This window comes from Sebastes fasciatus, chromosome 5 (assembly GCF_043250625.1).
Source record: "Sebastes fasciatus isolate fSebFas1 chromosome 5, fSebFas1.pri, whole genome shotgun sequence".
In the NCBI taxonomy this organism is placed as follows: domain Eukaryota; kingdom Metazoa; phylum Chordata; class Actinopteri; order Perciformes; family Sebastidae; genus Sebastes; species Sebastes fasciatus.
The window spans coordinates 6,978,191-6,994,858 of NC_133799.1; the positions used below are offsets into that span (position 1 = coordinate 6,978,191).

Genomic DNA, 16,668 nt, shown 5'->3' on the forward strand with positions numbered 1-16,668 from the left:
ACACACCAGTATAGTCAGCATACAGGGTAATAAAGAAAGAGTTTCACATGACAAAAGGAAGTGGTAAACTTGCCACGTTATCTGATTTTCAAGATACGTACGTTTCGGCACAGTGTTCTGACTAGTTCCCCTCAACCCTCACCATTGGTTTGCCTATGATTATTCTTCAATAATAAAACATTAACAACCTTTTAGGCCTACAAGAATACCAAAAACTTCTATTCATTAACTATCTGTTGACCATTCCTCTGCAGTTTTCATTTTATTTGAAATAATAAATTTGGTCAGGTTGCCATGCCGATGATCTCAGCCCAGAGCAGCACAGAGACCAGCCGTAATAAAGAAGTTGTATTTCCTCTTTCTAGTAATTAGTCATTGTGCTAAAGTAATGTAATTCTCACATCTGATTGAAGTTTGAAAAGGAGCATGGCGGTTGAAAACATCGACACCTGTTCTGTCTGGCTCTATAGTGACATTTTAGACACTTGCTCAGTGCTCTGCTCATTTAAAACTTCAGTGCACTTTTCAAAATATCCAATGCAGGAAAGAGGAGAGCTACAGGTTTGGTGATCTTTCCAAACATTTTGATGCCTCCAGGAAGTGTGCCTCTTGTACTCGGGCGTAATCACAATACACTTTGAGGGGTACAATACTAATATTCAGAAAATATCAAATTATCCCTCCAATATTGATTTCAACTATTTGTATGCTCTTATAATGTGCATGAAATTTGGCACCAATCAACATTAATTTCCAGCTCAATGGTGATAAGCAGGGGTGGTTAAGGTTCTTGTCGGATGTGGGTAATAGTGTGATGATCATCACATGCTATTGGACAATGTGACAATATGACATGACCAACCACCAGCAGTTCATTATCAAAATCTATGTGTAAGTTAAAGTAGTTTTCCAAAACCGAGGGGACTATAAATAATATCATGTCAAATAGCATTACTTGAAAAAAAACACAATCGTGTTTACAGAACTTCAAATGCATTTTGACACTTGAGGTTGTGCCGTAGCCCTGAAATGGCAAGCTGTATAGCCAACGCTGTATGTACTGTATAGCTGTGTCGCTAACGCTAGCCATCATTAGCTACCTACATTGTTGCGGTGAAAGCTCGAAAATGTACATTAAAGGTGCTAAATTTGATATCCGGACCATTAAAGTAGCAGCAAACAACTATTTGCTATGTAAAGATATAGAGGAGTAATGTCTACCTGAGCAGAGAATGAAGTCGCTCTTCCTCTGTGTGTGTTGTAATCTGAGCTTCTCTGGGCTTTTTTGCAGGCCAGCCGTTCAGCTGGAGCATTTTAGTATTTAAAGCACCTTTTAGATGTTGAGTTTTGATGCTATACAGAACTCCCTGAATAAATTGGTAGTATTTAACCGCAAAATACGGATGCTTTTGTATTGGCTTGACATTTACCTTGATGCCCTTTCACAACGCCAAAGCACCATAGTCAGTTATAAAAACGCCCCAGAAAAGATATAACATGTATTGAACCAAATGCATATATCTTGCTTTTATTGTCACCTTGTTAGTTAAGAACGTGCAATATGAGGTGCAAAGTCAAGTTTTTTTTTTAAATTTTTTTTTTTAAATATCCTCACTAGGAGGTTTATAAGTCACTTTAAGGATAATGACAATGTCTTGGTAGTGAGCGTTTTTGTCTTTATGTAACATGCTGACCGTGCTCTCCTGCGTCTTTTACGTCGGCTCAGTTTACTTTTCCACAGGCCCTCTGGTTTTCCAGAAAGTCAAATATTGCAAATAATATTTATTGTTTTGGTAGTTTGGTTGTTTTCTGAACATTTCATGTCAAATTAAAGACCCTCATCACAAACACCTTGTATGCTAACTAAATGCAATAAAGCTTTCAAATTTCTTTTGGACATTAGAGTGAGTGCTTGGAGTTCTTCGCAGGTTTCAATGACTTTCATATCTCATCATAATAAAAAAGTACACGCTGGTAACGTTTATGCAATGCCAAACGTTACCAATGCCGGTCAGTATGATTCAGTTCAATTTTCACACCTGCAGTTCTGGACCAGTTAGGTCATTTGAATGGAAGTATTAAACTTCGTGGTACTTTTCACCAACATCAATGGGAAAAGGGGGATATGTTTCATGTTACCTGAATTTACAGCAAGAGTTGGGACATTTCACTTTGATGGACAACTGGCAAAAAATGCCAGCTTAATGGTAAGTATATTCATATAACATTTTTTTTCTGTAACACAGTGTTGAACAACATTATCCAGACTGATGACAAACGCTGGACGTTTTGTCTGGGTTCCATTAGTTGCATCCTGCAGTGACTTTTTATTGGTCTATAAGTCCATGTGATATTCAGTATTTTCCAGTGATAGGCCATCTGAACATACTGTAAATACCTAGTGAATATGATGTTGTGATATTCCCAGACTTGTTGGAACTTGCGGATGACCTGAATGCCCCATTTAACCACTACGCACAATGGATTATGGGATATTTGTGGCTACATGGGATAGTCATCTCTCATCTGTATGTGAAGGAAAACTCAGACGATATAATTTTAACTATAAACTTGGTTGTCATTTGAATAACTTCCATATTTACTGTTTATTGGTGGAAGTGTTGATTCTGAAAAGATTGATGTTTTACAGTTACAAGCTCTGATACTATGTTCCATTATAATATTTTTATTATGAGGGGTAATAAAAGGTCATACAAATATTTAAGGTAATACCTCAAAAACACACATATGAAAAACAGCAGTTGTAAAAAAACAAAAAAACACCACCTATAACATTCATTGCCTGCAATTCAACAATTCCATCTGACTACATCTGCAGGACTTAACTGTTGCTGTTACTTTCCTTTTCTTTAGGTGGTGTAGTTTGGCATGTGTACGACTGGTCAGAAAAAAATATATAAGTGGACTATATGATCTCAACAGAACAATAAAACACAGGTCATGATTATATAAAAGCCATGCTACACAAGGATATTTTAAAATACTGCCAGTTTAACATTATACTGTTTGGTAAATTGTTCATAGCTTTAAAGGCATAGCGCTGAATGCTTGGTTTGCTTTTGACTTGAACATATAGAAAAAGCTATTTGTAAGATAATCAAAGACACATTTAGGGTTGGGATCTAAAACTTTATGTAATATTATTTCATCAGTCTTAAATTATAAATTGTTTTTAACCTTAAATTTTGTCGTGTAATCTCATCTCGTTGAGATTAAAATTTAACTGAGAAAAACATTCCACTTCTTAGAAAGAGCACATCTAAAAAAACTAAAAGAATGTACCAGTTAACCAGTTAAAAAAAGGACATTGGAGCTCTGTCACACAAGGCATTATCAGTTGATCTTATCTTCTCCTAAACAGACCATTGCCAATGTAAGCAGATTAAAGAGCCTGCTATATACAGAACAAAATAAAGAGTAATGATGATTTGGTTGGCAGCTCCATCAGGTCTTTCTTCATCATCGGCGTGTGTCTTAATGATGGCCTTCAGATTGAGATACATTGGCATAAACTAGCAGCAAAAATAACAAAAAGTGCAAGTTATTTTTTGGTACTCCTCAAACTACAGTGCATTTTGTCCAAGTTTAAAACTACAAGTTGTTTTGATTAAAGTAGTTATGCAGAAATACTGTTTTGCACCGAAAGTGATTACTGTTTGTTACGTATGGTGCCTTCAGATGAAACTTGTGTACTCGTGTTTACAACATGGGAAGTACACGTATGTACACGTACAAGTATGCTTGATGTTCAAGTGGATAAGTCGTGAGGACACCGCTGCCAAGCAACGGCAATATTAACGTTACTGTCGGCGTCCAGAAGCCACAGAGGCTAACAATTTAGCAAGCTAAAAAGTAAGTAACATAATGCAGTAAATGCAAAGGCATAATGACAGAGGAAAAGGATGAGGCAGTTGGGAATATCAACATTTTCCTCATTCCAAATTATGAAGAAAAACAATATACGACTAAAATTACAATATATTAACTTATTATGCACTGAAAAATGAATTTCCATGACCGCCGGCATTTCTGACAACGTCAACAAACACGTCACAACTCTTGAACTCTGAGCTTTCAGGAATTTTCCACTTACAAGGTCATGAATATGGCATGAGGAGGGTGTTCATATGGACTCATCTCGTAAACACGACCCCATCTGAAGGCACCAATACTCAAAGACTATTGTAGTAAAAAAAAAAAGAAAAGAAAGCTAAAGTCTACTCACTGGTTGTTGTTTCAAGCATCATCATGTCACTGCAGAGATAAAAAAGTGAAGATTGGCTTTATGGAACAACATCTATAGATTATAACATAATATACTTTTCAATGGGCTATTAAAAAGCTACTGAAGACATACAGTAAACTATGAACATTTGCTATTAACCTGATTGAATTGAGTTCCACTGCATCATCTGTTCCTGTTCTGTAAATTAAACTAAACTACAACAACTGTTCAGAGACAATGTGACAGTCAAACTGGTGAGATGTAAAATGATCTTTACTTTCTGGACTTCCTGCGCCTCAGAACGTAGATCTTGTAGACCGCCACACCCAAGGCCACAGATAAGATGATGAAATTGACCAGACAACCAATGAGAGATTTGTCATTGTCTGTAAAATGATGGTTATAACAGAAGAATATCAAAGTGGTGGCATTTATGTTTAAGAATGAATAGAAATGGATCGTGTACTGTCAGTCAAAGCAAAATGTGTCAAATTATTTAAGTGAACAATGAGAAAATTGTACTAATTAAAACATACAGGAAGTGGTCATATGGTCATTTTTCTTGGGATTGCTCTCATGTCTTCCGTTGTAAGCAGTCACCTGGAAACACAAAAAAAACTCTCAATCAGGAATTATAGTATTTGAAAAAAAATATGAGGAATAAAGTTATAATAATCTAGTGAAACCAAAAAGTGGGATTATACAAACCTCCACATTGTATTCCGTTAAATAGCTCAGATCTTTGAATTCAAAGTCGCATGTTGTGTTTCTAAGCTCCTTGGGGACACCAGCATTGTGAAGACGTGCAATGAATATCCTCTCAGGTCCATTAAAATTTCTACCTTTATAATCACATTTGACTCTTATCACATTGTGGTCTACAACAATCACTGTCAGGTCATGTATATCTTCTGGTCCTGTAAGAGAGAGAGAAAAAAACAAACATATTTTCCTTTAGATACACACTTTATGATTACTCACAGTTAAAGTAATACTTTAGCTTGCTATAACAGCCGTTTTAACACTGATTAGCATCATTAGTGTGTTGCTGTATTGGTTGTCAGGAGCGATAACAAGACAAAATGTGCAAAGCAAAGAAAAATGATTATTATAAACTCAAAGTTAGAAAAAAAAATATTAAAAAAAATAGTAATTCCATTTGTCCCACACAGCTGTAATGTTATTGTTAAATTGTGTGAGGGGTGTATATTGGTATTGGTACTGTAGGGAATGATAGGCTGCGTCATTATCAGCATTTAACGTCATTTGTTAAAAAAGACAGACACGATAAAGAGTCTGATAAATTACATAATTTATATTATGATAATGAAGAGAACATATTGCATTAAGAATTATAATTACTATAATTAGCTTAAATAATAATTCAATAAATAATTATAGTAAATCTTGTGTTGAAATTCAAATACTCATTTAGTAACTATATTTTTGATATAAGACCTTTTAGAGTCGGTGCGTCACAAGTTTTTTCACATACTGAAACAGTTTGAACGCTGTATGATCTTGACTTATATTCAACAATATGTGAAAAACACTTTTTTTGTATTTTTATATCACATAAGTGTTGACTGTAATCTTCTCTAAAAGACACGTACTTCCAGTCAAAGTTTTCTGTTTAACTTCAGTTGGTTGATGAACCTTCTTGTTGTCATATTTGGGCTGGACTTTACAGGTGTAGTCGGTGAACGGTTTCAGTCCAGCAATCTTACAAAATGTTCCTCCTGATTCCTCTTTGTTAGCTGGAACTGCGACATAGTTTCATTAGTTAAGTTGTGTTTAACTGAATAACAACAAAGACAGAATAAAGGCAATATACAACAGTAGATTGTTTTGTTTCTCAAATTACCCATAAAGTGACAAGAACATGGATATCAGTCAATCAATATCATCCATGTGTCATTGGTAGATCACCCGCTCTGCTCCTGCAAGCTAAAGCTCTACTATACATTCTGTGCTGTTAGACAAACAGGCTGGGAAATGTAATACGTGCCAATTGAAGCTAATATGTATTTTTTGTATCTTTTCAATGTTATTTCTGTATCATATTTTCATGTCAGTTTTGTGAATCTTCTTCACCAAACTGTGACTTGTTATATCATCTCCGGTTATTTACACCGACCATCATGCTAAAGTGTTAGCATGGAGCACTGATTCAAATGTCAACAGTATATTTCACTATTTAGGTCAACTGACCAGTAAAATGATCTCCAAAGACTTCCAGTAGTGCATTCCTGTAAAATGAATAAAATAATAGAGTTAACTAAACACTTTTACTTACCAATGGGATTCTGATGGGAGGAAGAGCGACAACTGCAGTCATAAGAAAACTTCTCAAATCCAAGAAGACCTGGACAGTTCTGACTGATCATGTCCCATCTCCACTGGATGTAGGTATTGGAGAAAGCTCGACTTGTTTCGATTATTGTAATATCTGTTGGACACATCAGACATCTGTAACACTGAACTGATACCTGGAGCCGTTCTTTTCTCCATACTTATCTCAGGATACAAGCTTGTTGCTCTCATTGCACTGAGGTAAAGTGAATATTAACGTACCACAGTCGATCCTGAACTTGACAGCATTTGTGGTTTTTTTGGTGATGTTGTTTTCCTTGATCTGACCAGTACAGCTGTAGTCTGTGAAGGGCTCCAGCTCAGTCAGGTTCTTGGTGTTACTGGGTTTACCGTCCTCTGAGGAGACACAAGGATGACAACATTTATTCAACAGCTGGTATTTTTACCTTGGTGCCAATGAGCACTTATCTTTTGGGTTTAGATTAGATTACAGAATATTCTATTCAGAGCTGATTCACACAGCGCATAAAGCAATACCTCGACTTCCTCTTACACCAAATGGAAATTCATTTAACGGTACAGTGTGTAGGATTTGGCGGCATCTAGTGGTGTGGTTGCAGATTGCAACCTACTGAGTGCTCCTCCGCTCACCCCTCCCTTTGTAAGAGTGTGGTAACGTGAGCCGCCGAGTGTAAAACGTGGTAACACCGTTCGCCTCGCTCCTCACCATAATAACACTACTTTAGGAGCAACGGAAGTCAGACGGCGGCTGGCGGTACCACGGTTTTGCACTCTGCGGCTCACATTACCACAGATTCACAAGCGTGTTGGAGAACTACAGTGGCCTTAAGGTAACATCAAAACCTGAAAGTCTCTCTCTAGAGCCAGTGTTTGGTTTGTCCGTTCTGTGCTACTGTAGAAACATGGCGGAGCAACATGGCCGACTCTGTGAAGAGGATCCGCTCCCTATGTAGATATGAAGGGATCATTTTAAGCTAATGAAAACACAACAACTCTTAGTTTCAGGTGATTACACACTAATGAAAACATAATTATGAATATTATATTTCTGCTATAAATCCCCCAAAATGTTACACACTGGTCCTTTAAGTAAAACTGATTTTCATTGTCATTTCTGTTAGTCTTGCTACAGTGTCTCCACCTATTTCCATGTAAATCCATTAATAATGTTGGTGACAGAAAGTCTTTCCACTTACCCTGACAGGTGTAGTCGACGGTGAGATCTGTGCAGTTTGGAGGTAATTCTGTTTCTATTTTTTTTACAGGAAGTTCAGTTGGAGCTTTCTGAGTTATTTCACTCGCATTTAAGAAATCTGTGGAAATAAGAAAACAGCACACACATTGAACATGATGAAATACGGTCTACACCACATGTAATTCAAAGTACACGAGGACTCTACTGTACCTACCAACAGTGATGCTTTTGGTGACGTCAAAGGAAGCCGTACAGTTTTCTGAATGGAAGGTTGTAGTTAAATCGGTGCAAATGTCATCGTAATCAGGTTTGATACAGAACGTTTTATTATCAGTTTTGCACGGCTCAGCTGGAACATTATTTGATGCTGATAGTGAAGAGCTGATGTCCCAGTCACTCTGGTAACAAACATATCCAGGCATGCAGCTGCCCTCTTTAATGTCATCTTTACCTGAAACACACAAGTGGAATGAAATGCACAAATCTGTCTGTCTGTCTCATTTCTTAAATTAAAATGAAATTCAACAGTATGAATTATTTTTACTCACTCATTCCAGATGTCATGGTTTCATTTTCAGGGTTACAGGGTGTTGCTTTGCCAGCATCAATGAATGCCACAGAATGCTCATATTCAGTACAGGGCTTCAGGTGTTCGATTACATGGCTTTGACTGAAGATGTAGATGGATTTGCTTTGTCGGTCCTCTTCATTAAGGGTTATGGTGGTAGAGCTCATCATCATGTCAATCCGGAAGCCAAACGTGATGGGTGTGATGGTGTAAGAACCTGCACACAAAATCAACAGAGTTATAATGATGACATGTTTTAATCTCACGGTTTGTTCATGTAGCTGTTGAAAACCAATATAATTAGTAGTTTGTTAAGGTGAGTGAAAGTATTGTATCTTGTAAAATAATACTGATACTCACACTGTGGAGGTGGAGGGGCTGGAGAACGCATTCAAATGAAATCAGAAAAGGAAACAACAAAATATTATGATTATATAACTTTGAAATATCTCTTGCTACCTACATGCACTCTGCCTTGGCGACTTTCTCGCTGGATTCAGGGACTTATGGAGCTCGTGCTGCTACTTTCATTGGAAAAGGGTTGGCAACACTGGGCTGGGTTTTTCGGTTGGACAATTTTTAAAATCTAGAGTACTCTTGCTAGTTTGTCAAGTTTACCAACCCTAGCTTTAACAAGAAATGAAGTGGCGCTAAAAACCATAGTAGCACTGGACAAGAGCAAATTTCTATTCAGAGAAGGAACGGCGGTATTCAGCCGGATGTGCTCAGCTGGACTCTTCAGCTAGAATAGAGGAAATGGAATCAGGTATATTTTTCAACTTCTTGTAACTCTTTTGTTAGCACTGCTAGTGTTAGTAACTAACTGTTGTCTATACTTGTATGAATAACAGTCTTATGCATCACAGAAATGTCAGTGAAATTAGGTTTGATACTGTGGAAGAGTTTTTGCAATTAAGTCAAGTATATCAGTGTAATATGTAATCTTTGAATACAATCCTCTGTTTTACTGATTTACACACACTCTGTAGATACTCATTGTACGAAATTACAAATATTTGGAGTACGACCCTTTCTCTCTTGTTAATGGAACCTGTTGTGTTCAGTCATCAACTGGAAATGTACAGCCACCTACCACACGCCCTGTCTTTGAGTTTCCTGCAGTACTAAACCATGGTTCATTTTATATACAGGAAACTGGTTAGTGGTGAAACTCGTCTCAGAGCTACTGATGTGACCACAGAGCAAATTAATTGTTGATGATTGTTGATTATCATTATTGCTGACTTATCTTCTGGTTGGTGGATTGTGGAAATGTTTTCTTGAATGTGCGGACAATGGTGTCTGAGAAGTTTGAGCAGAATGCTGAAAGATGTCATATTTCAAATTACACAATTGGCAAGAAAATGCGATAAATTTTTTTGAGGTTTGAAAAGAATACATGTTCATGAGTCCATTTCTAAAGCACCTTATAAGTACAGATGATGCCTGTAGCCTGTTCTTCAGCTGTTAGACTCTACACCGTCTACTGAGCTACAAGTGATGTAGCTGTTGACTACTCCATCCTATATATTAACAAATTATTCATATCGGAAATAGGAAATTCTTTACATACAAGGTGCTACATGTATTTTTTTGTGTTTCTCAAGACAAGACATAAATCCCATGAAGCTTTTTGTTACAAAAACGTTGCTGCTATTCTCTAACCTCTTCTTCATTCATGTAAAAGTAAATGTTTGTTTTAAAGAAAACTGCATTATATAATTGCTAATGGGAAATACCGTAAATAATTAATTTAAGGTTACAGGAAAGATGTGTTTTTTAATTGAAGACAATATCTTACTCATTGGGCCTCATGCAGCAACATTCTCTTAAATGTCTCTTATATTTTCTCTTAATTTTCTATTAAGGGAAAAAAGAAGTCACCAAACACCAAAACGTTCCAAACGTTCTTAACCATCCGAATCTGCTCTTTCCCCGGTGTGCTTAATGATGAATCCCACTTGATCATAAATTTGAGACGTGTGGCTGATTTTTTATTATTAGCATAGGTAACGCCCCCTGAACACTATATAAGGGCAGGTGTTGTGCCATGAGCCCAAGAACTGCAGAGATAGCACCAAATAAGGGTTGCAAGAAGAAGAGCTTCAGCGGTAGTGAAATCGAGGTTCTGTTAAATACATTGAAACAATGCCAACATGTGATTTTTCCAGAGCATCAGTACTGGCATTACAGGAAAATCAAAAAGCATCGAAGAGCAGTATGTAAGCCATTCAGAAGCTGAACGCATGCAATATCATCAAGGGTTTACTTTTTATAATCTTAATTCGAATCAATGGACCAATAGTGTTCCTTTAGCCCACAAAAGTAATAATCCAATCATTATAATTACTCAAAAACAATAATAATCTAAATTTGATTAAATGATATCCAGGCTTTTTTTTTATGTTCCTCAAATTTAAAACCTGTGTTTCCTTGCCTTGGACAAACAATTTGTGAACTGTGAAAACAAGATGTTTTCTTGTCTCTTACCTAAGAGAAGAGCAAAAATAAGAAAACGTGAATCCCAGAAATCAATGGGAACTAACAAATAAGTCGTGGATAATCGTGGATACAAACAAAAATAAGAGAAATGTTGTTCTTATATCACTTCCTGCATGAGGCCCAATGTTTCATAGATTTTATTGGCGAGGAGTGGTGTGCTGTTTTGAGACTATTGGATCTCAACAGAGCAATGTTGAACTGAAAACTATACTAATCTAAAGTAATGTTATTACATTTTCAATATTCAAAAACACAAAGTGTAAAGAGCATGAAAAAATGTTTGTCATATAAACAATCACCTGCACAAACCATACGCTACAACAACAAAGACATTCATTTGATCGGAACCTTCTTAGCTTTATATTGTTAAAAATATATATTTTTACATTTTGAAGACGTAAGGATGACAGATACAAAGACATGACTTCACGAAACACCTTTTTGTTTCCACAGTGCCATTATATGTATATAGAAAAAAAGAAACAAATTAAATAAAAAGACATTGAAGATGGATACTCACATTTGGCCATAACGATGATCGCAGCCCAGAGCAGCAGGACCTTGAGACCACCGAGACCTGCCATATCCAGGAGTTAGGGTGTGTACTGCCACACACCAGTATAGTCAGCATACAGGGTAATAAAGAAAGAGTTTCACATGACAAAAAGGAAGTGGTCAACTTACCACGTTGTCTGACTTTCAAGATACGTACGTTTCGCACAGTGTTCTGACTAGTTCCCCTCAACCCTCACCATTGGTTCGCCTATGATTATTCTTCAATAATAAAACATTAACAACCTTTTAGGCCTACAAGAATACCAAACGCTTCTATTCATTAACTATCTGTTGACCATTCGTCTGCAGTTTTCATTTTATTTGAAATAATAAATTTAGTCAGGTTGCCATGCCGATGATCTCAGCCCAGAGCAGCACAGAGACCAGCCTTAATAAAGAAGTTGTATTTCCTCTTTCTAGTAATTAGACATTGTGCTAAAGTAATGTAATTCTCACATCTGATTGAAGTTTGAAAAGGAGCATGGCAGTTGAAAACATCGACACCTGTTCTGTCTGGCTCTATAGTGACATTTTAGACACTTGCTCAGTGCTCTGCTCATTTAAAACTTCAGTGCACTTTTCAAAATATCCGATGCAGGAAAGAGGAGAGCTACAGGTTTGGTGATCTTTCCAAACATTTTGATGCCTCCAGGAAGTGTGCCTCTTGTACTCGGGCGTAATCACAATACACTTTGAGGGGTACAATACTAATATTCAGAAAATATCAAATTATCCCTCCAATATTGATTTCAACTATTTTTATGCTCTTATAATGTGCATGAAATTTGGCACCAATCAACATTAATTTCCAGCTCAATGGTGATAAGCAGGGGTGGTTAAGGTTCTTATCAGATGTGGGTAGTGGTGTGATGATCATCACATGCCATTAGACAATGTGACAATATGACGTGACCAACCACCAGCAGTTCATTATCAAAATCTATGTGTAAGTTAAAGCAGTTTTCCAAAACCGAGGGGACTATAAATAATATGTCAAGTAGCATTACTTGGAAACACAATCTTGTTTACAGAACTTCAAATTCATTTTGACACTTGAGGTTGTGCCGTAGCCCTGAAATGGGAAGCTGTATAGCCAACGCTGTATGTACTGTACATCTGTGTCTACCTGAGCAGAGAATGAAGTCACTCTTCCTCTGTGTGTTGTAATGTAAACTTCTCTGGGCTTTGTTGCAGGCCAGCCGTGCATGCTTTTAGCGCATGTGAGCGTGCCCCAATGGCTAGCTCACGGCTGCAGCTCTGCGCTGCTGTCATACGGCGGTTACAGCTGATAACACTGTCCCGACAGATGGTGACGTTGTGGAAGCGTAGCACCCACCCTCCGGTTCCCCCTCAAATAAACACTGTTATCTCTGTCAGCACTGTTGTCGTTGTTTGCAGTGTTAGCGCTGTTAGCACCATTAGCTGTGAGCCGCCTGGCTCGCCGTCGCCATGTTGAGAGCCGTTGAGAGGCAATAGAAATGCTCCCAATACTGTATTTAGCACCTTTAAACATCTATTATTTTAAGATTATTATTATAACAGCTTAACCTTTCATGGAAAATTACTAAAACCATCGAGAGTTTGTGTTTCAAAATGCTTGAAAATGGTCAGTTTAGCTATTAAGTTTATGAACATTTCACTCCGGAGGGTCGGGTTGCAGAAGCCGTACATTGAAATTGGTCCCTCCCAATGTTAAATAGGTCATTACAGCCCCTCTTGTGTATGTAAAGTTTCTTTCTAAGAGCTCTGGTATTGAATAGCTGCACAATTTCACAAGGACTTCAAATTTGAGACATGAATGTTTTACTGTTCTCTCTCTGTTTCGCTGACTCCTTCCTGCTCCAACAGTATTATCGCCTGGCCAGATGCTGTCTTTTCTCTCCCCAACTTCTTTCTCCCTTTTTCCCCCCATTATTCTAAAGAAAGAAAACATTCTGCCATTTGCTCCAGGAGTGAATGTCTTCATTAATTTCTGCTGTGTTGTTAGTGTGTTTGAGGTCATTAGCTGAGTGTTTATGGTCTCCTTCCTTCTTTCCTCCCTTGGGTCACCTCCCCTCCCTCCCTCCTCACCCTCAACCCATTCTGTAGGTCCCCTCCACTCCACCCACCCAAGCTAACCCATCCCTCTGGGTCCTCCAAATCCCTCTTGGCCAAGGAGCAGTGGGGGTGGGCACCAACTCTTTCCCTGTAATGAACTCCACAGGGACTGCTGTTCAGTTTCATCACAGCAAAAATTGCTCCCATGGAGCCCCGAACACAGTCAAAACAAACAAAAGTAAATATCTGGAATTAATACACGAGTTGTTTGGCGCTTCCCAGCATCTATAGCCCCACCCTCCTTTCCTTCAGAGTATAGAGAGATATTTATATATTGCTAGAAACTGGCTCTGCATTTTGGGTGTAATGATAAAAAAACATTTTAAAAAAAAAGTTAGGGAGCATGCAGTTTATTCCTGCTGTTTGCCATACATCCCAAATCCATGCATCCCTAAGTCCATCTTGTGGTGAAACGTCTTCACTGCAGTTTGCTTTTACTGGTGAGTCCTTTTAAAATATATACATAATATGCTCTGTAGCAGACTGGAGCTTTGTTAAATGTGTGCTCAAATCATTTGGCCAATAGTGCTCAAGCTTGAAGCTATTTAATGGAGCTGGAAATTAACAATATATATAGATGAAAATAGCATATTTCATGTGCTTCACACACAGATAAACATTCCCAAGTCCCGACCTTTTGCTTTTTCACATTTGTCCAGCCTTACTGAATGTTTATATGATTAAATATGTTAATGCAAAAAAAAAAAAACATGGGAAATTGCATTTTCAAGGCTTTGTACAGATCATTTAGTTAACCAACTGATACTAATATAGTCCACATGTGAAACCAAACTGTGCTGCAGAAAGAGTCTTTCAGCCTCTCTCTGAGAATTTGCAAGAGCTCACACTTTAATGAGAACAAGAGAGTAAAAAAATGAGGAAGGCACTCATTCTTTAAATAGAATCTTGATTTAAGGTACTTTATACGCTTGGTGTATGTGTGTTTATGTGTATATTAAGGAACGAGCACTGAAGAAATAGCAGAATAATCTCTCAGCTCATCATTTGTCCCAGGTGATCTCGAAGTGTTTTGAGGCAGAAAAATAGGGCCGTTCCAGAGGACATTGACTTGGATTTTCTTTTTTTTCTTTTTTACGTTTGTTTGTTTTGTTTTTAGAAGCCTGGAATATCAATATTTTTTTGCACATTTGAAATAGCTTGTGGCGCAGGCTTGGCAATGGCAGCCTGAGCTTCAAACATATTAGTTTGCTGGGAGAGAAGAATCACCAGGGACGGTCTCCAAACACAAGCGGGAACAGCAGCACAGTCCTGTTCATCATTTGAAAGCTGCTATTGTTTGAACTTGAGTAACTTTAAACAGGTTAAACTCATATTTAGAATGAAACGGTTGTCTTGTAGGCCCGCTCGGTTTTCAGGTTAGAATATTTGTCAGCAGCCGCTCTCCGGGGAAAATGCTGTGAGGTTTCAGGTAAAGAAAGACGGTCCCTGCAGTCATTTATCAGTTGGAAGCTGCACCCAGCAGGCCGCAACTGGCGTCACTCATCAACACTGTTCCTCCTGACACACTAACATATGTGGAAGCAGGCACACACACACAGTAAACACCACACATAATAAGCATGTGTACACTGGCGTAATGAGTGACTCTTGCTCTGCATGTCCTTAATCTGCAACCACCAGGCCAGCACAGAGGGGGCACAGTAAAGTACAAGCAGCCTGCAGTGAGCTGAGCCAAAATAAAAAGCCAAGTGGCTCACTAAACCCGTCAGGGGCTCTTTAAAAGGCACGCACTGCTTCTCCCTCGTCCGTCCAGCAGCCCTACGGGAGGTTTATAAAACGCCGCCCTGCAAAACCAAACTCGGGACGCATCGGTCCAGCCTTCCGGAACAGGCGTTTTCACAAACTGTAAACTATTGGAAACAAATGCCGTCTTAAATGTGTTCAAAAGAAACCTGATCGTCTGGGACACTTTACAGGTGACACACACACGCACGCACGCACGCACGCACGCACGCACGCACGCACGCACGCACGCACGCACGCACACACACACACACACACACACACACACACACACACACACACACACACACACACACACACACTGCTGGTCTTTGCTTCCTATGTGAGACTTTAGTCACCCCACCTCCTCTCCTCTGTGTTGACCAGACGACTGCCTGTAAATAGAGAAAGATCTCAGGCCCAGTGTGTGTGTCTGTCTCTCAATTTGTACATATGGACAGAAGGAATATAGTGGTCACAAACACTACCAGTGGGTTAATATAATTTAACATCCAATACAATTGTTTACTTCCTAATGTACCAGTATGATAATTAGGGATACACAGGTATATATCGGGCCCAAAAAAAATGTATCTGCTGACAATGGGAAATTTATATTATTATGTACTATTCTAATAATGAAATTATTTCCGATAATGTATCTGCTGATAATATGAAGCCAAATTGACTTAACAAGTGCTATCTACAGTACGTGGTGGTATGCACCTGTGAAGTTCTTCAAGTGCAGCATGCCGACTAGAACGCCAAACAAGTTTTTTGATGTACTTTACTAGAATAAATAGATGAACATTTGTAGAGTCATAACTGTTCTTTGTTTTTGTCGTGTTAACAATAGTGATGTCAGTTAGATTTGGTTAGGTCCGAGTTATGGAATATTAAATCGTCCGTCTTTGCTCACTGCATCTTAGCATTTCTTACCCTCAGGTGTGCTGCATAAATAACAGGTTACAGTATGAACTTAACAAAAATGTGAAATCATCAGTTATCTTGTCGGTATCGGCCGTGAGAAGCAGGTAGTTATCGGTATCGACTGAAAAAAATCCATATCGTGCATCCCTGATGATAACATGTAAACATATATGCTTATAACAACATAAATATAATAAAAGTTTAATATCACTAAATTGCTTTTGTTTTTCTATTGAATTGATAACAGCACTCAGCTCCCACTGAATCCAATAAAACACATTTGCAACTTTAAATCAATGAATGCATTAACGCTGTGCTTGAGGAGTTAATTTGCATAATGCAAATGCGATCATCTAAACATTTAAGGACAAGTGCAAATCAAATATTTAGATCCTGCTGCTGACAACATGCTGAATTAAAACCAGGTTTTATTTTTAGCTGTTTCAGTCAAACTTTATCGTCTTGTGTTCTTGGACAAAACTCCCTGAGATTTTTTTT

The 16,668-nt window shown here is 38.0% G+C and overlaps 1 protein-coding gene across 1 annotated transcript; it reads right to left on the reverse strand.

The window, feature by feature from the left end:
- Positions 1-4,747: 4,747 nt before the first annotated feature.
- LOC141767464 (receptor-type tyrosine-protein phosphatase C-like) lies at positions 4,748-8,531 on the reverse strand. The gene is made up of 8 exons (XM_074634782.1): positions 8,324-8,531; positions 7,990-8,226; positions 7,777-7,893; positions 6,821-6,955; positions 6,543-6,695; positions 5,860-6,009; positions 4,955-5,163; positions 4,748-4,846 (listed from the first exon to the last, which is right to left on the reverse strand). The coding sequence occupies exons 1-8, from the start codon at positions 8,514-8,516 to the stop codon at positions 4,772-4,774; spliced, it is 1,269 nt and encodes a 422-aa protein (XP_074490883.1). The 5' UTR covers positions 8,517-8,531; the 3' UTR covers positions 4,748-4,771.
- Positions 8,532-16,668: the final 8,137 nt, after the last annotated feature.

Bases quoted from the DNA above. Each gene is read 5' to 3' on its own strand.
- LOC141767464 (XM_074634782.1), bottom strand. From the start codon at position 8,516: ATGATGATGAGCTCTACCACCATAACCCTTAATGAAGAGGACCGACAA. The intron at 6,956-7,776 runs GTAAGTGGAAAG...GTGTCTCCTCAG, and splicing joins CGTCGACTACACCTGTCAGG to AGGACGGTAAACCCAGTAAC. The intron at 6,696-6,820 runs GTACGTTAATAT...TGTGTCCAACAG, and splicing joins CAAGTTCAGGATCGACTGTG to ATATTACAATAATCGAAACA.